Genomic DNA, 21303 nt, shown 5'->3' with positions numbered 1-21303 from the left:
ATTCTTGGGCCAGACACTGCCTACTGTTTCAGTTATGGTGCGTGGAGCAACAAGTCAATATAGAAGCATTTCCTAAAAAATTAAAGTATATTCTCGGAAATGGGCCAAACATAGTCAGTAGTAGACTACATTTGGCTTATTAAAATGAATGGCCATGGCACAGGTAGAATGCAGTATGGCCTGTAACCTACCCCAAATTTTAAGGGGCAACAAAACCACCATTTGTAAAGCCCAACATAATCAGTTTACAGTGTACCTGTCAGCTGCCACAAAATAAATATATTACTTAGTACCTAATCCTGACCATGTACATCTAATTTTTACGCCTTCATCAACTATATTTATTATAAAAATCCCTCTTTTCATTAGCAATCCTCTCGGGGGAAGGGGGCGTGTCCTTCCCTTGTGGTGGTGGAAGATAATTGGTGTGTCTGCTCATGCAGCCTTGTCCATGAGACATCTCCTGTCCATGACTCATGGACAAGTCTGATGCTGCTGCAGGACTGGTTAGTCTTCCAGTAGGTATGGGGACCTCTAGTGGTGGGATTTTCAGGGATCGTTTTCTTTTATTAAATATATAAAAAACCAACCGTATTACAAAAGGTCTTTAATTTTCATCAGTAACAGCATATTAAAAGTTTTTGGATCTGACAGTGCTCATTTAAGGCTTAATGCATGGAGCTTATATGGTGGAAAAAGAAAAGACTTAGGCTAGGTTCAGACTACGGAATCTCCGGTCAGAAAATTTCTGCCCGGAGATTCCAAGTGCGGCCAGCTCGGCGCTAGGACCGCGCGGACACTGCAGTCTCCAATAGACTGCAATGTGTTCCGTGGATATTTCCGCCTGAAGAAAGAGCAACCCAATTCTTCAGGCGGAAATTTCCAAGTGGATTTTCCGTTCACAAATTCCGCTTCACAAATTCCGAAGTGTGAATTTGTGAACGGAAACCCATTCACTACACTATGAAATTGCAGGCGGAAATTCCGCTTGCTAAAATGTAAAGCGGAATTGCAGGCGGAAATTCCATGGTCTGAACCTAGCCTTATAGTTCCATCATACCAAATGCTCTCCCCTAAAAGTCACTGCTAATAGGGAAGAACATTTCTGCTTGAATATGCCATGACTTGTGAGATGAATTATGGAACTCATGCCAAAAAACTTTAATTTGGAGGCACAGAAATAACCTATAGATTTCTATGGCTTTCATCTACAGCAGTGATTCCCAACCGCGGTGCCGCAGCACATGTGTGCCCGTGGCCCAGCGGGATTTTGCTGTGATTTTTTTTTTTTTTTTTTTTAAATGTCCCGCCCCGGCCTTATGACTGACGGTGCATGGGGGAAGGGAAGCCTGCGCACACAGCATCCCCTGCGTCCCCCTCTCCCTTGCGGCGCAGTGAGACGAAAATGGTGCCCTGGAGCAGAATTAGCTACATCTGCACCGGACTCCCGTGCCTGCGGTGGAACTGCAAGCTTTATGGGCCGGCTTGCTTAAGGTACCGTAGCCTTTCCACCCCTCTGTTACCCCTTCTCAACCCTGTCCAACCCCCCCCCCACCACCACCGTCACTCAGGTCCACCCTCTACCCCCCTGTCATCCATGTCCGCCTTGTCCACCCCCCCCGTCACCCATGTTGTCACCCCTGTCCACCCCCGTCACCCATGTTGCCACCCCCCGTCACCCCTGTCCACCCCCCCGTCACCCCTGTCCACCCCCCCGTCACCCCTGTCCACCCCCCCGTCACCCCTGTCCACCCCCCCATCACCCCTGTCCACCCCCCCTTCACCCATGTTCAGCCACCTGTCACCCATGTTCACCCTCCTGTCACCCATGTCCACCCCCAGTCACTCATGTCCACCCCCTCTCACACATGTCCACCCTCCTATCATCCCCGTCACCCATGTCCATCCCCCCTCTCACCCATGTCTACCCTCCTGTCATCCATGTCCACCTTGTCCACTCCCCTGTCCATCCCTGTCACTTATGTTAACCCTCCTGTTCACCCATCTGTCCCTTTGTCACCCCAGCCCACCCCTCTCGGTCACTCCTGTCCCTCTTTTACCCCCTTGTCACCCTTGTCCACCCCTCTTGTCCACCTCTGCATGTCTACCCCCCCATCCAACCCTCTGTCACCCATGTTCACCCTCCATTGTCCACCCTTCTGACTACATCCTTGTCACCCATGTCTACCCCCATTCACTCCACTGTCACCCCTTATGCCCCTGTCACCCATGTTCACTCTTCTACACCCATCTGTCACCCTTGTAGACCTCCCTACACCCCTCTACACCCCTCTGTCACCCATGTACACTCTTCTACACTCCTCTACACCCCTCTGTCACCCATGTACACTCTTCTACACCCCTCTGTCACCCATGTAAAAAAAAGTGCGGAGCCTAATCGGTTTGTTTTGCAGGTTTAACGGTAAAGAATTGTGTGTGGAAGAAATCTTGATGATGGCTGGGCCAGATGGTGAAGAGAAGGCAACGATGCAAATTAGAGAAGACATCATTGGTGAGTTTCTGTATAAAGCAGCACTTTAAACTACATACCCACTGATAAATAGATATAGTGCATTGTGTTTTTTTACAGTTTTTTCTTTTTCTTTTTGCTCATCAACCTCAGTAGGTGTGCCCCATGGGAAAAAAAATTCCGAGGTGTACCCCGACCGGAAAAAGGTTGGGAAACATTGATCTACAGCATATAACATAAATCTCAAATATGGCTTATCAAATACAATGGTCATACAGGTTTATGTCTAAAATGTTTTGCTACTAAACTGATAAATATATAGTTCCTCTATAACTACAACTTATTTAATGAAATGTGTGGTTCTTGTCACAGCCTGATATGACATGGAGTGATGCTGCCAATTTGCTTTTACTCTCATCTGCTCTCAGACGGATATGCTGATTGGAATTGTACGGTTTTCTAGGAATGCCTTGCTTAACAACATTCAATAACGCTGCCTGAAATAATGCATTTAAATGCTTACAAAAGCGGGAGAAATATTTTGGTGTTATTAGAATGTAAGCAATAGTTTTGGATGAACTTGTTCTGTAGAAGAGTCTCAATAAATCACCGTGTCCACATTACAGACATATGGTCTAAGCTGGTAATGCTGTTATTTTAGGGTGTGATAAAAATTATAGTAAATACAGGTTATCGTATGTAATTCTTATAGGATGTTAAGAGAACATACAGATGTTTCCATTGGTTGGAATCCTACAGTGCTACAAGGCAACACTAACACCGAGTCAATGTGGTTTCAATGAAAGGTAAAATCTCCTTTTGACATTCTAGAAGTCTTTTAGAAACAAAAATATTTTTGATTCTGGTTCACGTTGTAAATGTTGACTGTGGTGAATCCATAGCAATTTGAAGATTTTGGAGAAAAACAAGAAAAAATATATATTATTTTTTGCATCAGCATTCAGATTTCTGCAACAGATTTTCTGAAATATCCACACTGGATTTGACTATGGCAAATTTGTGGAAACACAGCCCTGGGCATCTACAAAGCTATTAATAGCTCTGTATTGCAAAGAGTAAAACCAAATAATATTAACTATTTATCTAATTTTACTGCATACACTCATTCACGACTCACTCACGACTAGGCAAAGGTTTCCAGCCTCTGGATGTAAATAATAACAGATCTTGAAATGACGAGGAACTAAAGCACAAATGGAAAACTGCATAACTTTTTATTTTGTACTATTTAACTTTTCCCTCTTATTTCCAAAAAATGTTGACAAGTCACAAAAACATGTGAAACGTTTTGACTGCTTGATCAGTAGAATGAAAGGGGAGAAGCTTCACTCCATGCCTCTCAGTGATCTACATCCCGCTTCACTGGACGGCTGATAGACTTATAATGTACATGCAGGATAGGGATCGCTGAGTGTCTCTGCTGAGACCTGGGCTCAAATCCTGCAGGAATGCATGGGAACAGAGTTCCTGCACTTTTCCCACAGAAGGAACACTGTTTCCATTAGCAGTAATCCTGCAGGACCAGCCCTAAAGTGGAACTCTTGGGTGAGTTCCCAGGCTTCGTTTCTCAGGACTTGACCCCTGAGTGAGACCTATACCAAACAAAACTTTTAAATTAAGTTAAGGGACACTTTAAGCTTTGTTTGCATTAAACCAGAAAACCCTTTTAAACCATATTATTTAGGTTATTTGTTTCCAATTTATGAAAAACAGATACAAGTACTTACGTATGTATGTCTGAATGCACACCAGATGATGCCACCATAACATAGTAGAATGTTGTCAGTTGTCGTCCTTGATAGAGCCACATAGCAGCGAAACATGTCGGGTGTGACAGTATCACCTTTTAACCTGCAACCCCATAGTGTCCTTCATGTAATTCATGGACAAAAGGAAGTGTGACTGCGGTGCACAGCATGCGAATGGCATGACAATCTATAGCCCATATGAGAGTACTATGGCGAATGAATGACAATTAATGTCACATGTATCTAAAATAACAATGGTGTATACATAAACACCTCAATATAATAGGTACTCTCAGACTATACCGAGGCCACCAGTGGTTGTTCTAAAACCTTTGGAATTTAGAAAGACACATAGGGGGTTGTGTTTTTAAATGTGTGTTTTTCACCATTTATATTATTTACATACAATCATTAAAAGTAACGTTTTATTTTAGACACATTCTAAAAAGAGGTCTTGTTAACCCCGCAGGGGTTAAATTGTTGTGTTGTTCCGATACCTCTATATGTGTTCTAAGGCCATAACATAGTAGATTGCAGTTGCAACTGGGCACCAAAGACGATGGGACCCGCAGGCCTCCCTCTACCACTACACTAAATGCTGCCTCCTCCTTGCTGCAGTTGCCAGAGGCTATATTCATGGGCATAGGAACTGGGGGGGGGGGGGGGGGGGCGCAACAGAAATGCTCTCTACCCTTCCCTCACCCTGAAGATCTATGGAAAGAAGATGTAACCAGATCCTTCTGGAGCCAATAATCTGTCTTTCTCTGTCTCTCTAAAATTAATTTTACCACTGAATTGAGAGTGACTGATCAGTGTAGAAGGCATAGAAGAGAACAGCAGAAGTCAGCATTTTTTCTGGAAGAAGAATTATTACAAATTTTGTTGACATTCTTTGTACAATGTAAAGTATAGGAAAAACACAAACTGAGATTACATAAAATATGCAGGTGATATGATGGTCTAAGGCCATATGGATCTTCTTAGGGATCTCTCTGTACTTATATCCTGACTGAGATGGTCCAGATAAAATAACTAGGAACTAGAGAAGTAAAATGTCTATATAAAAAAAATGAAGTATTTAAAAGTTAGTAACTTACCTGCAGAACATGAAAGCCACTGTGCACACACTCTGAAGCAAGAGAAATGTAAGGAAAACTCCACTAGACAAACAGGAAGAGTGAGTATTGCTTGAGGAACATGGCGATGTAGGTGAGCTCGCCTAGAAGAAAGAAAGTTGTTGGTCTCCACAAAATCAGACTACTATACATTGCTCATTGTTTGTAGTTACGTAAACAGAGTAACCTGCAGGATTACCCAAATTGTGTTACTTTCCCACTTTGCTTTCAGCTTCTCCGACCAAAAACTCAATGGACGAGACAGGACAACCCTTGTCATCAAGATCATGTTGCCCCCACAATGGATTAAAGGACAGCTAAACCAATTCTACTGAACTATGCGGCACTTTAAAGAGAATGACCCTGATTTACTAAGAGTGGAGTGTAGGTTTTGTTGTGTTTTTTGCTGTTCAGACCTTTTTTTTTCCATGGTATTAACTAATTTACTCCGCTTTCGAAAACTTTATACATAGTTTAAAGTGGAGTGGTTTTCAGAAAAGACAAAGGATTTTGGATGAAATGTAGGGAACACTCCTCTTTTCACGAAATCACGCCCATTTTGTAGTTTTTTTTCCCACTCTGAGTGTTTCTGATCCTGTCGGGTTTTCTCTATCGCACATTCAGAATTTACACAGAATTTAGGCGCACAACCCGGCCAAAAGACGGAATGCTGTTAGTAAATGAGGGCCAATGTGTCATAAATAAATAACCTATTGTTTAAGTCATGCTTTTACTTTAAGGCATATTTTTTTATTTTTTTTAAGCATTTTTGGTGATTTTTTTCCCATTTTGCTATAACCCCCACCCATAATAATGTACAAAATAAAGTCAGAAAATAGATTAGTACAATAAGAATCAGTATCTGGATGTAATCCGTAAAAGAAACATCTAGGTGATCCATAGCTGTGGTTGGTATGAGACCTGTCAATCGTGCTCAACTGGTGGGAGAAGCCAGTAGGGAGCCATGCAGTGTGTACCCTCCTCCTTACAGCATATAGGACTGACTGCAAGTTAGTATTAAAGCTATGTTTTCTCTACAGTGCTTTCCGATAAAACAGTCATAGTTCAATAGAATCAGGACACCTGTCAGCAAGATCCCATAGCCCTTACTGTGGCAGCATAATTTAATGACTGTCTCTTTAATCACAAGAAAGGAGATTTTTTTGTTCTTGCCGTAAAATCCTTTTCTCAGAGGATCCATTGGGGTGACACAGACCTTGGGTATATGCTGTTGTTGCTAGGAGACTTGACACTATGGAAGCCAAAAAGGTCGGCTCATCCCAGCAGGATATACCCGCCTACAGAGCCTGAGGTAATCAGTTTAGTTCCAGAGCAATAGGAGAGGACCAAAAGGCAGAAAACCAAGACCAGTCCGAGGTAACCACAGAACAAAAAATAACTGAACACACCCTCGGACAGGTAACCAAACCAGGAACACCAAAAGAAAGGGCAAGAGCTGTGTCCCCCAATGGATCCTGAAAAGGATTTTACAGTAAGAACAAAAAAAAATCGGCTCCATTGGGGGACACAGATCTTGGGACGTACCAAAGCCGTCCCTAGGGTGGGCAAAGAAACCAGTCAGGGGGCAGGCTGGACAACCGCCTCCTGCAAAACCTTACGGCCCAGACTAGCATCAGCGGATGCAAAGATATGAACCTGGTGGAATTTTGTAAAAGTGTGCAAGGACGACCAGGTAGCAGCCTTACAGACTTGTGAGGCCGAAGCCCTGCTACGGAGAGGCCAGGAAGCTCCGACAGAGCGCGTGGAATGAGCTGAAACCTTAAAGGGAGGAGTCTTCCCTTTACAACGGTAAGCTTCCGAAATGGCAGACCGGATCCACCGTGAAATGGTGTCCTTTGAAGCAGGTTGTCCCTTACGGCGACCATCTGTAAGAACAAAAAAGGAGTCACACTGGCGAAAGGAAGAAGTGATAGAGAGGTAGGCTCGTACAGCCTGCACCACATCCAGTTTATGGAGCAAATTCTTCTTGGCATGAGATGGAGCGGGGCAAAAGGACGGAAGGACGATGTCCTCATTGAGGTGGAAAGCACCATAGGTAAAAAAAAGATGCAACTGGACGAAAAACAACCTTGTCCTGGTGGATGATCAGGAAGGGAGAGCGGCAGGATAGAGCCGTCTAATAGAGGTAAATGCAATAAGGACCACCACCTTCCAGGAAAGGAGTCGAAGGGAAACCTCCCTGATAAGTTCAAAGGGAGCACCCTGCAGGGCACCAAGGACCATGTTCAGATCCCAAGGAGGTGTAGGGGACCTGTAGGGGGGGGGGGCGCATGGGCCACTCCCTGAAGAAAAGAGCAAACATGAGAATCGGACGCTAGAGGGCATTGGAAGAGAATGGAAAGGGCCGAAACCTTACCCTTAAGGGAGCTGAGAGCCAACCGTTGTTCCAGCCCCGACTGCAAAAAGGAATGGAGTCGGGGAGGGAGAACACAACTGGAGAAAAAGACTGCGATTCACACCAATGAAAAGAAGACCGCCATGTACGGTGGTAAATCTTTGCAGGGAGGGCTTGTGCGCCCTGAGCATGGTGCGAATCACCTGGGGAGAGAAACCTCAGGCCCTTTGAACCGCGGTCTCAACCGCCACGCCATCAAATGCAGCAACAGTAAATTGGGGTGGCACAGGGGACCCTGAGAGAGAAGGTCTGGATGAAGCAGAAGGCGCAGCGGCACGTTGTCCAGAAGCCAGATCACATCGGCGTACCACGCCCTCCGGGGCCAGTCCGGAGCCACGAGAATGGTGGGAACGCCTTCTGCTTTGAGCTTCCTCAGGACCCTAGGAAGGAGAGGAAGAGGAGGGAACAGATAGGGTAGAGCCAACACCAAAACTGAACACCTTACTACTGCTAGTAAGTGGGTGTGCACTTCTAGAATTATACCACCGAAAATTTGTATAAACTGGTGCACAAGGATCAAAACAAGAAAATGATAATAAAACATGATTGTACTTTATTGAATATCAAATTAAAAACATGTACATAGAACATAATGACTTAAATGATTACACAGACATCACTAAAAGACACTGGAATACTATAGATAGATACAATACAGAAATTCAGGTGCACTACTGTGATAGATGTATACAATGACATTGGCTATCCCTCAACACTGATGTTAACATTGAGACATTTGCCAGTGTATCCTTATATGAAGGACACACCGGAGCCCGCACACCAACGCCAAGGTTTCTCAAATGGCATGGGACCTAACGCTAACCTACCTGTGCGTAATAAGCAAAAACCAGGGACCAGTGGGCAATTACAGTAGCACTAGGCCGACATGCAGCCTGCTCCCAGTTCCCTCCGGTGTGACTGAGCACACATACAATGGGAGGAGGGAGAGACAGGCTACAAGCCCCACCCAAGTTGGCTGATATAGGTGCATGGCCTCAGAGGTGCAACCTTAATGCTGCCTGGAAATTGCTCAAGGTGCATTAACATATGGAGTTTACACACCTCCAAGTATACATTTTTAAAAATGTATACTTGGAGGTGTGTAAACTCCATATGTTAATGCACCTTGAACAATAATGATCTTGTGTGCAACAATTTATTTCTATGTAGTGCAGAAAGTTATATTCAATGCTTACTGTGCATATCAACATAAATATGTAAAAAATTCATTATATAAAGAACAATAGAAAAATAAAAAAGTCTGGCATCACTTAATATGGCAATACTAGGTAATAAAATACATACGCATAGGTACATACCAAACTAAAAAACAGTACGTAATCATAAAGTGCAAAGGCATAGATTAATGGTAAGTAGTAACCTACATATAGGTACATGAATGAGTCTAGACTCAAAAAGATGGAAGGAACAGGAACAAGATCACACATGTTGGGTGGCTGATTATGATAACAAATGACAGGAAATGTGGCGATAGGGTAGAGCGAAGCCCGACCAAGGGAGCCCGACCAAGGAATCACCAGAGCATCCACGGCTAGAGCCCGGGGGTCCCGGGACTTCGTCACAAAGAGGGGAACCTTCTGGTTGTGGCGGGACGCAAAGAGGTCCACGTCTGGAGTGCCCCAGAGGGTGCAGATTCCCACAAATACCTTCGGATGAAGGAACCACTCGCCGGGGTTGGCTGAGAAAGTCCGCTTCCCAGTTGTTTACTCCCGGGATGTGAATCGCCGAGATTGCTGGAACTCTGAGTTCCGGCCAAGAGGAGAATTTTGGATACTTCTGCCATCACCGAGGAGCTGCGAGTGCCGCCCTGGCGATTGATGTACACTACAGCAGTGTAGTTGTCCGACTGGACACGAACCGGGCGGCCCTGAAGAAGGATCTCCCAATGTAACAGGCAGAGATAGATTGCCCTCAGCTCCAATACGTTGATTGGGAGAAGGGCTTCTCAGGGGGACCAAAGGCCCTGGACTGTCCGGTCCCGGAACCCCCCCCCCCAACCCGAAAGGCTGGCATCCATCATAATGACCTGCCAGTGGAGGGGCAGAAAGGAGCGCCCCTGAAGAAGCAGGGGGGAGCTAAGCCACCACAGAAGGGACCGGCAGGACCTCCGAGGAAGGACAATCCTGCGATCAAGAGACAAGGGAGACCTGTCCCACCGGGATAGAATCGCCAGTTGAAGGGGTTGGAAATGAAACTGAGCGAATGGACCGGCCTCCATGGCTGCCACCATCCGACCCAGGACTTCCATGCAAAAGCGGATGGAAACCGGGGCGGGGTTTCGAAGTGTCTGAACCCCCGACAGCAGAGTCAGCCGCTTGTCCAGCAGAAGCCGAATCCGGGCAGATGTCATGTCGAACGGGAGTCCCAAAAATATCAGGGACTTGGTGGGAGAGAGGTTGGACTTGTCCTGATTGACCATCCAGCCGAAGCGAGACAAGGCCTGAAGGTAAGGGAGAGACTCTCTAGATTGTGGGCTCTGGTCGGTGCCTTGATCAGGAGATCGTCCAAGTAAGGAATCACTGAGACACCTCTGGTCCGTGGGGGTCAGGGGGTGCAGTCGGAACAAGTGGGTTCAGCAGAACCAGACATTTTAGTGTTGCAGCCCTTGCAGGTATAATAGGTGACCAGGGTCCCAGTTAACTGCTTAGAGGGAGGAACAGTTCTGGGCTCGGACATAGTAAAAAATGAAACAGTCTCACCAGCATCTGTGTCCCTAACAGGGCAGCTGCTGTCAGGAGAACTTTAATCAGCTGCTGAGAGAGAGGCAGGGGCAAGCAGGACCAATGAGAAGAGAGGGGCCGGATTAGATTAGGGTGCCTCTGATTGGTCCTAGAGCCCCTCTGCGCGCGCACTGCGCTAATTGGCAGAAGTAATTAGTGCGCCTGTACCTCATAGGGCGCGATCCTTGCCGGACGCGTGTGGATGGAGCTAAAGTCCGCAAACGCCCGCACAACAAAATAACATGGCCGGTGATAATGGCGCCCGCTCTCAACCCCCATTGCATATGCGAGCGAAAGGGGAAGGGAGCGGGTAAACATGCAGCCGGCAGCTTACAGCTGCCGACGGGAGGAGAAACTGTGCTCCGGACGCATTTACACATGATGTGGCTGGAGCCGAAGCCGGCGCATATGTGAGAGCAGGGAAGGGAGATGTCGGCAGCTGCGGCTGCTGAGGAAAAAGAACTGCAAGTGTTTAAGTGCCGGCACCTGAACAGACAGGTGCCGAGACAGTCCTACACCACTGACAGATACCCCTTAGCCCCAGACTAGTTCCTGTGGTAGAGAGACCGCAGGACAGTAAGAAAAAAGAAAGGTGGGCTAACAGACCCACCTCATTGAAAAAGGTCCCCACATCCTTAGGCAATAATAAAGAGTAGTGGGCCCATAACAGGGGGTCTCCAGGGGTTGAAAGTCCCTAAAACTTGTAAGAAAAGGGGGGAAAATACTCACCTCATTCAGAAGAGCTTACCTAATGAAGTCTTCAGTCAGCTTTTAGTCACCTGCATCATGCCGGGCTGTAACAGCGAGACGAGCAGGGAGGTGGGGGGACCCAGACCCATGAGGTACAACCCCAGGCGCTGACAGTTGACGAGGGGGTGTATAGTACATCCACGATGCCTGTGCCCCCTCAATCGCAAATGGGGAAACAGTGAATGCTATGTTCCTGAGTCCCCACCTAAAAACAGGAAAAGAAAAGGGAATAAGAAACTAAACATCCCTAATCTGGAAAATAAAAAATGTTTGACCAGGTCTGGGAAACAGAGTGTCTCCTGGAGACACTAAGCTAAAACTGATTACCTCAGGCTCTGTAAGCAGGTATATCCTGCTGGGAGGAGTCGACCTTTTTGGTTTTCATAGTGTCAAGTCTCCTAGCAACAACAGCATATACCCAAGGTCTGTGTCCCCCAATGGAGCCGATAGAGAAATAATATTTTCTCCTTTTCCAAAAAAAAAAATTACTCTGAATTATATTCAAGAACTACAAGTCTAAGCTTTCAAAAGCTGTTTAAAGCTAAGTAAATAAGTCATTTAATTGTTGGCCATCTGCTACATTTTATATGACAACAAAGACCATAAAATTAAGATAAGAAGCTACTAGAACCAAGAAGAGTTAAGTAGGATCTCACTGCAAATTTAGTGCAGATACTGCTGCTATATAACATTCAGTGCTGTCATTTTCAAGGGTCTTTCGTGAGGGCCCTGTTTATCAGCCAAAAAAGGCTGATATATCCTTTTGTCGGGCAGCTGACTAATGAGCAAATGCTTGTTCATCAGCCGAACACATTGTTTTGCTCTGCTAAAAAACTCATTGTTAATTGGTCACACATCTCTCCCGTAATCAGCGATGTGCGGCTGACAATTGATGGCAGCAGAGGGCCGTTAAGTGATCCAGCAATCGTTTGCATAGCACTCCTGGCCTTGTAATAGGCTTAGCAAACGGACGCTAATTTGAAACAGTGGTGCTCCTTTACAGCGTGTGCTGGGCCATCTAATATGGCCCTAATAGTAAGTATAACAATGTAGATAATGGTGGTTATGGGAAGAGAGAGCAGAGACAGAGCAGAAGAATTCTGAAAACAGCCAAACTACAACCCTCCCATCTTGCATTTTGTTATGTTGCAGTTAATTAAAGTTTGTATTACAACATTCCATCCTACTTTTTGGTTGTGCAAATGGTAACAGTAGGCAATCCATAGCTGGTACATGTCCAGATGTGGGGAATGGTATGGCTGGTTTTAACCTTGGTAGCTGGTTATACTGGCCCATAGATGAAAATGACAACCAAGGGATTAGCAATGTGTAGGCAGTGCCTAACTGGTTTATGTAGATGGTCAGACATGTCCCAATAGTTGGGAGAAAGTGTCATGATAGGGTAAGCTCCCTGTTATGGGTTGCATTTGATTTTTAAAATGTTGGCTTCTACTTCTAAGTGCCAAAAAGAAGGACTTCATATATTATTGGTGGCTATATTTAGGTTGGTGTGTGTTGCACAATTTACATATGTTAGGATAAAAGAACAAGGTGTATAACCTGGAACAGCTCTTCATGTTTACTCATGTAAAGTACCAGCATTACCTGCAATGAAATAAATAAAGAAAAATACTTCTTACTGGACTTTTTACAAGGCTCTGTAGGCTTTTCCTTATCTTGTCGAAGTTATCCTTCAATTCACTTGGACTTTTAGTAGTGCTGACTTGCTGCTTCGATGAAGACAGGTCTTTGGCCATTTGTTTAATATCTTTTCTGTCAACAGATGGTATTAGTTGTAGTATCTATATAGCTTTGAAATTATATACACTGCTCAAAAAAATAAAGGGTACACTATGAGAACACATCCTAGATCTCAATGAACTAATTGTATGAAATACTTTCCTCTTTACATAGTTAAATGTCATAGTCAAATTTATCAACTGATGGAGGTCTGGATATGGGGTCACACTCAAAATCAAAGTGGAACACACTATACAGGCTGACCCAACTTTGATGTAATGTCCTTAAAACAAGTCATAATGAGGCTCAGTAGTGTGTGTGGCCTCCACGTGTCCGTTTGACCTCCTACAACACCTGGGCATGCTCCTGATGAGGTGGCGGATGGTCTCCTGAGGGATGTCCTCCCAGAACTGGACTAAAGCATCCGCCAACTCCTGGACAGTCTGTGGTGCAATGTGGCGTTGGTGGATGGAGTGAGACAGATGTTCCAGATGTGCTCAATCGGATTCAGGTCTGGGGAACAGGCGGGCCAGTCCATAGCATCAATGCCTTCCTCTTGCAGGAACTGCTGACTCACTCCAGCCACATAAGGCCTAGCATTAGGAGGAACCCAGGGCCAACCGCACCAGCATATGGTCTCACAAGGGGTCTGAGGATCTCATCTCGCTACCTATAGGCAGTCAGGCTACCTCTGGCAAGCACATGGAGGGCTGTGCAGCCCCCCCCCCCAAAGAAATGCCACCCCACACCATTACTGACTCACCGCCATGCTGGAGGATGTTGCAGGCAGCAGAACGTTCTCCACTGCATCTCCAGACTCTGTGATGTCTTTCACATGTGCTCAGTGTGAACCTGCTTTAATCTGTGAAGAGCACAGAGCTCCAGTGGCGAATTTGCCAATCTTGGCGTTCTCTGGCGAATGCCAAACGTCCTGCATGGTGTTGGGCTGGCAGCACAACCCCCACCTGTGGACGTTGGGCCCTCATACCACCCTCAAGGAGTCTGTTTATGACCGTTTGAGTGGACACATGCACATTTGTGGCCTGCTGGAGGTCATTTTGCAGGGCTCTGGCAGTGCTCCTCCTTGCACAAAGTGGAGGTAGCGGTCCTGCTGCTGGCTTGTTGCCCTCCTACGGCCTCCTCCACGTCTCCTGATGTACTGGCCTCTCTCCTGGTAGCGCCTCCATGCTCTGAACACTAGGCTTACAGATACAGGAAACCTTCTTGCCACAGCCTGCATTAATGTGCCATCCTGGGAGAGCTGCACTACCTGAGACACTTGTGTGGGTTGTACACTCCGTCTCATGCTACCACTAGAGTGAAAGCACCGCCAGCATTCAAAAGTCACCAAATCATCAGCCAGGAACCATAGGAACGGAGACGTGGTCTGTGGTCACCACCTGCAGAACCACTCCTTTATTGGGGGTGTCTTGCTAATTGCCTATAATTTCCACCTGTTGTCTGTTCCATTTGCACAACAGCTGTGAAATTGATTATCAATCAGTGTTGCTTCCTGAGTGGACAGTGTGATTTCACAGAAGTGTGATTGACTTGGAGTTACATTGTATTGTTTAAGTGTTCCCTTTATTTTTTTTGAGCAGTATAGAATAGAGAAAATGCTTCTTGTCTGCAGCCTAGAATGAAACTACTGATAACAGGAAAACTGCTAGTGAGCCTGTGGCTTACTGAAACTCTCTCTCGCATATTACAGGATTTGGTTTAATCTGCCACAGTAACAATAACAGATGAAGAATTTCCTACACAAGACCATATTAAAAGTATGTAAGGTGAAACAGCTCCAAGACCACCTCTTTGAGTTGAGAAGACCACACTCTTATACACACCAGATTTTCAGTTCACCATACAGAATACATAATGGATATTTTCTTTGAGAAAAGAGGTCTTCTCAAATAGGTTTCACTGTACAGTATATGGCTATGAGATGGATAGAAGACCAGTAGAGATGAGCGAACTTACAGTAAATTTGATTCGTCACAAACTTCTCGGCTCGGCAGTTGATTACTTATCCTGCATAAATTAGTTCAGCTTTCAGGTGCTCCGGTGGGCTGGAAAAGGTGGATACAGTCCTAGGAAAGAGTCTCCAGACCGGAGCACCTGAAAGCTGAACTAATTTATGCAGGATAAGTCATCAACTGCCGAGCCGAGAAGTTCGTGACGAATCAAATTTAATGTAAGTTCGCTCATCTCTTAAGACCAGCCATATCATTCTCTAGGGAGGTAAGAAATGCAAAAGTGTTAGAAACGAACTTTAAAATAATCATTTACTATATATGAGGATGATAGGAAATCATGTCTTGTGGATAAACTGAACTATATTTCCTGCCAGTTACAGCTTAGGGTAGGTCAGCTGCAATTTCCTGTTATTAAGAGAGATATTATTGTATATAAGTCTATAGTGACTAAGATTACAAGGAAGCATTAAATGCAAAAATGTCATAACTCCGCAAGGTCAGCACTGAAAGTCATGAATCCAATAAACTGTGATTCTCCCTCAAGCCCCGATGTGTAGATTCATTAGTAAGAATTGCATCTACAAAACGTCATAGATCTGATTGCACACATCAAGGAGTCACAGAGGCCTGTGGGTCAACTAATGCCCAGATACTTGGAAAGGGCAATAGAATGTATGCCAAGACGATGCTGGGGGAAAAGTCAGTGACCCAAACACTACTATGTCAAAACACATTACACAGATTTTGCCACCAAAGCAGTAACAATGTTTTTCTTAGGGCTTACTGAACCTATTCAGATTACATTTTCATAAATAATTGGGCCTCTACATTTATACATATTGTGCTGTTCTCTAAATGAACCATAGAATACTGCGCTGCCAGCAAATCCCAGCCAGAAGACAAACATATAATAATTCTGCACTCTAAATAACTACAGTAAATACTAATACATGCAGCACATAGGCCCAGCATACAGAACAACCTATATGATGATAATATGTATTTACTAACAGAAACATTTCACTAATGGCCCTAGAGTCAAAGGTTATAATAGTTTTACCACAAAAATGTGGTATTACAATACAAAAGAATGCTATATGTTTCCTCCTGTGTATGAAGCGGCGTCATTTGTTATCTTGACGATACCCCTGCAGCTGTGATTCTCCTAGACCTATAAGAAGGTGGTACAATAGTGTTCGGTCCTGGCATCCATGCCTCTCTAGGCTGGCCATTTATACCCCAGTGTTCCTTGCCTGGAATATGGGATCCTTTCTCCTTACTGCCTTTGTAATTGTATCTCCTGGTTTACCTTAATTTATTTTTGGCTTGTTCTGACAACTTCTTTTGCTTACTGTTTCTGTACTGCACCTCTATCTCTGTTACCTACATTGCTCATACATTTAGATAGTGGTTCTTGTATTTGTCCTGTTTCCTGCTCAGTTTGTCATTAACCCATTGTGTCCTGACCTGATCCCTGACTTTTGTACTCTGTTTGTATTTCATTATTTTTACATTACTATGCCTTGCACTCATTCAGGATAGGGACAATCATCCATTTAGGAGTCTGTTGTTTAGGCAGATCGTCAAGTAGGCAGCTGCACAAATCCCTGCTCAACATGACTACTAGTGTACTACTAATCGTTAACATTTTTAACTCCAAGATGGTCCTATTATAGCCACTCCATAGGGGCATAAAATGTTTTTCCTATTTAAAAGATATAGATAGTTCATCACCAGGTGATGATATATGCCTGCTAACCTAATAGCCCTTCATTGCATTAATATGAATAGGCCTATTGTTTACCCCAAGGTGTATACCATAAATTGCATACATGCATAAACACAGATTCTATGATTATTAGAAATCTTTGCCAATTTATTGGAAAAAAAATTACATCGACATAAGTATTCAGACCATTTACTCAGTACTTGTATTTCATTGTATATTTTAGAGAGAGGGTTTTGTCTGTCCACTTTGCCATAAAGCCCAAATTGTGGAGTGCTACAGTTATGGTTATCCCATCTGCACAGAGGATATGTGCTGTCAGGATCTTTCACCAGCATTATTTTTTCCCTTTTCCCAGATTTGGCGTTTGCTCTGACATGCATGGTTAGCTTTGAGACCTTATAGAGAGAGAGTTTTTTCTTTCAAAATCCTGTCCAATCAATTGAATTTACCACAGGCTATATCAAGTTTCATAGCAAAGGCTCTGAATATTTATGTCCATTCAAAATTTCAATACATTTGCAAAAAAAAAACAATGTTAAAAGTGTAACTGTCATTAGCAAAAGCTTTTTATATAATTTAGAGAAAAAAATTTAAAAAAAAAGGAAAAAATCACCACATCAATTAAGTCGACCTTCCTCAGTCTGAAAGCATACTTTAAGGAAGTGTTTCTAAAGCGCAGTCCTCAAGTACCCCCAACAGGTCATGTTTTCTGGATTCCCTTAGTCTTTCACAGGTGATATTATTATGGTCAGTGAATCCGGCATCACCATAGTTCACCAATTATATCACCTGTGAAAGACTAAGGAAATCAAGAAAACATGACCTGTTGGGGGTAGTTGAGGACCATGCTTAAGAAACACTGGTCTAAGGGTATGTTCACACTACGGAATCTCTGCTCGGAAATATTACAGGTCGGAGATTCCATTTGACTGGCTGCCCCTGAAATACTTGAGCATTAGGACCGTTGGACCTGTGCCATCTTCCGTTGATGGCAATGCAGTTTGTCCATCATTTTACACCACTGAAGTTCCATAGTGTAAATGGGTCAACAGAAGACCTATTCACGCCAATGCCAGATTTGTGCAGCAAAAACTCCAAGTGGAATTTCGTGCAAACATTGTACTGAGAACATACCCTTACACAGAGACAGGTTCCAAAAATGGGCTAATCTGCATGTGCATCCACAGTCAGTCAGTGTGAAATGACTCACTTGAGGTCCTTTATCATGGTCAGAAGATCTGGCATTCCATTCATGACAGTATCAAGACTACTGTGTGCCTGTAAAACATGAGGAGAAATCTTGCATTATAAGACACAGGATGCACATTTATTTCTTTATATAAATGGATTCCTGTTTATAGAATATATTTTACATGCTACCTCAGTGTCTTTTGTCACTATAAATCTGCCAAGAGATGGCCTGGGCACTGAAAAGCATGAATAGTTGTTCTGCAACCAATGGCAATTCTAAATCATACAGTGGGAGTGGACTGGTGGGGAATAAGAGGACAACTTCAAAAGTAAACATCTAAGAATTGAAGTCAAATGCTCTACAGTTAACCTTTTTATTCTACAAATTTCAGGCATCCTGAGTTAAATGTTATTGTGGTGGACCAGTACGGGATGGTGTTTCCACGTACCTTTCCTGCCCTGTCAGGTAGAGTCCCTCAGTGTCCCCAGGGCCTCCTGCAGTTGTTTCCCCCATGTAAATATGTTGTGTATTATATTATGTGTTATACGAACAGAAGATGTCCAGCGCGGATGTCAAGCAATGCAAAATTCTTTATTCAGCCATAACGCTAAGTGATGACAGGTGACGCGTTTCGGCCGCAATCAACGGCCTTAGTCTTACAAACATAAAGTGCAAATGGATATCTTTTATGGAGGGGAATAATGGGGATCCGCCCATGGGAAACCATCCCAGGGTTTAACCCACTGTTCTCCTGCACACAACATACATTATAAAAACGCATGAAAATGTGAATAGTGACAAAAATGTTGTTACATTTTAACGCGTCACCTGTCATCACTTAGCGTTATGGCTGAATAAAGAATTTTTTGCATTGCTTGACATCGGCGCTGGACATCTTCTGTTCGTATAATTCTTATTTGAACCAAGGTCCGGTTCTGTCCGAGACGTGGGAGGGCCGACCGAGTGAGCTGTGCCGCACCTGCTATATGTGTTATATTATGTGTTGTATCTTTAATAAATGTACCATGTGATTGCTACCCTGGAGGTACTAGTGACCAGCTGACCCCAAAGGTGACCTATGGGCTCCCTGCTAGTCTCCCATATATAAACCCTGGGTGGAGCTAGTTTCTCTCTCTTGTTCCTGAGGTCCAGTGCAGTCAAGTCGTCTTAGTGTGTGTGTCCAGAACATTGGAAGCCTCAAGTCAAGTCCTGCAGCCACAAGTCAAGTGCAAAGTAAGCTAAAGTCACTGTCCTGTCAGTCAAGTCTCCTGTCTATCCAGCATGGCCTGCACTACCTTCTCCTGTCTACCTTAGTTGAGACAGATGTATGGAAGGTGGAGAATTAATCCAATTGACTATAAGGTTACCCTTAAAAAAAACTTTTCTTTCCCATACACCCTAGTTAAAAGTGCAATCTTTATTGATATTTTCACACAAAATACTAAGTTAAAAGATTCATTCGTTCCATCCTGATCTGATTACAATGATTTGACCATCCGGTCTCGTATGGTGAATTCATAGGATCATGCAAGGTGCCTGCAGTAACACCTGCACTGAATGAGAAGCTCAGGACAGGGCGTATGTGTTAAAACTTAAATAGCCCCCCTCAACATGTTTCGCTACCTCAGTAACGTTGTCAAGAGGCAGACGGGCACTGAGTAAAAATTGCCTTGGCGGGGGTTCCTATCACCTCCCTTTCTGAGGTCACAGGAAGCTGTATTGGGGAATAAGCCAATGAAACAAGACTCAACCTGATTGATGCATTTATTCATCAATAGAAACATACGAACAAACAGCCTATCAAAGCCAGGGTTGCATTCTCCCAATCTGAGGTATTGTTCTATGATTGGCAACCATATAAGACCAATCACATCAAAGGTCCTGATTGATGGAACTCCGTGACTTCTGCTGGGTGTCACATCCGGTCGTGACGTGCTGCGCTAATAGTTTGTAGAAATTTGCCGAACCCGTAGATCTTCACAGTGCGCCTGTGCGATCCATACCGAGCTCTCTCATACTTCCGGCTGCGCACGGAGCTGTGCGCCGGGACTAAGTTGAAAACATAGATACGCCGGGACTTAGGTGAAAACATAGATGCACAGTATAGATGCGCAAGAACTTAGTCATGGCAGGTAAGTATTGTAGCTCGGTCACACATTAATAAAATATTTACTGGGAACTTTTTGGTATCAGTTTTGTTTTTGTGAAGATGTTTATTCATAAGGTGAGTCCTGTGTCTTGAATAGTAATTGCTTGTAATACAGTTATTCCTGGAAGCTCTTTAGTTATGATTTCATTCTTCTAAGAATGATGAGTTCATGAGCCTAATGAATAGGATGGCAAATCAGCCCCATTTATGCTACATCTACTTTATCCCTAATTCTAAGGGCCTGGATCTTATCATTATTGTTGACATATTGGTAGGAATGGTTAGTGCAATGGACCAGATAGATATTGATTAACGATATTATGTATTATATATTAAACGCTCCAAGGAATTATTTTAGGCTGGGCTAATTTTTTCTCTCAAATGTCCACTATGTAAAAGTGTTGTGTGATATGCGTACTTATACTCATCAAGTTAAGGTATTAGAGCGGAGAGCTTTCAGTTCTCCACATTCTAGTACTTGATGCCCTAATTGGCCTGCAATGTGGCAATATGGATTGAAGAGATTCAATCCTTATTAGGGAGCTACAGTTGAGTCAGGCAGATTCCCCTTGTATTTACTCTGGCCTCAGAAGGCAAAGGTGCGAAATAATCTGAAATTAATTGATTTGAAAAAATGCATCTTGTTATGACAAGTGAAAAAATTCATTGCATAAAAGGGGATGAGTGTGAACCCCTCATTTAGATAAAAGGGGTAAATGTGAGCCCCTCATTTAGACCCAGGGGAGACATGGCTCTGAGTCTATAGATCCACTTGGCCTCTTCACAGAGAAATTTCTTATCTAGATTGCCCTGTCTTGGGCCTAACTGTTCTTTCGTCAATCCAAAAAATTGGAGGGTCGACCAATGCCATTTTCTACTCCAGCACAGAGGGTATTGGTGGTGGAAGAGAGTAGCTTTAAAGAGGCCCATAGCAGCATGATAGGATGGGCTAAGAGTTGTCACTGTGGCACAATCTGACTTCAGCAGACTGTCGAAGTCCCCGACTATGGTTTATGGATCGCTCAGAGAGGTCATACCACTGTTAAAAAAAAACATCTTGTTGAATGGCAAGGTGGCCCATGGCAATTCAGCTATTCTGCCCCCCAGGACTGGGCGTCGAGGGCGACTTCATTTAAGTGTGGCAGTTTGTGATGTCCCAGTACGGGATGTGGCTCCATACTGTCCTTCTGCCCTGTCAGGCAGAGTCCCTGCATGTCCTCAGGGTACTCCTGCAGAGGTGTCCCCCCATATATATATAA

General features: G+C 44.1%; 1 protein-coding gene across 5 annotated transcripts in view; it reads right to left on the bottom strand.

Annotated features, from left to right (window-relative positions):
- The window catches only part of LMAN1L (lectin, mannose binding 1 like), a 94725-nt gene that overhangs the window by 13359 nt on the left and 60063 nt on the right, over positions 1 to 21303 (bottom strand). For all 5 annotated transcript variants that reach the window (XM_056569295.1, XM_056569296.1, XM_056569293.1 and 2 more), the window contains exons 10-12: positions 17914 to 17981; positions 12902 to 13034; positions 5337 to 5458 (exon numbers count right to left, since the gene is read on the bottom strand). In XM_056569295.1, the coding sequence (XP_056425270.1) occupies positions 5337 to 5458; positions 12902 to 13034; positions 17914 to 17981 (323 nt within the window). The remainder of the gene's footprint in view (positions 1 to 5336; positions 5459 to 12901; positions 13035 to 17913; positions 17982 to 21303) is intronic.

The sequence above is a fragment of the Hyla sarda genome, chromosome 4 (assembly GCF_029499605.1).
Source record: "Hyla sarda isolate aHylSar1 chromosome 4, aHylSar1.hap1, whole genome shotgun sequence".
NCBI lineage: Eukaryota > Metazoa > Chordata > Amphibia > Anura > Hylidae > Hyla > Hyla sarda.
This window is presented reverse-complemented; position numbering and strand designations above follow the sequence as displayed.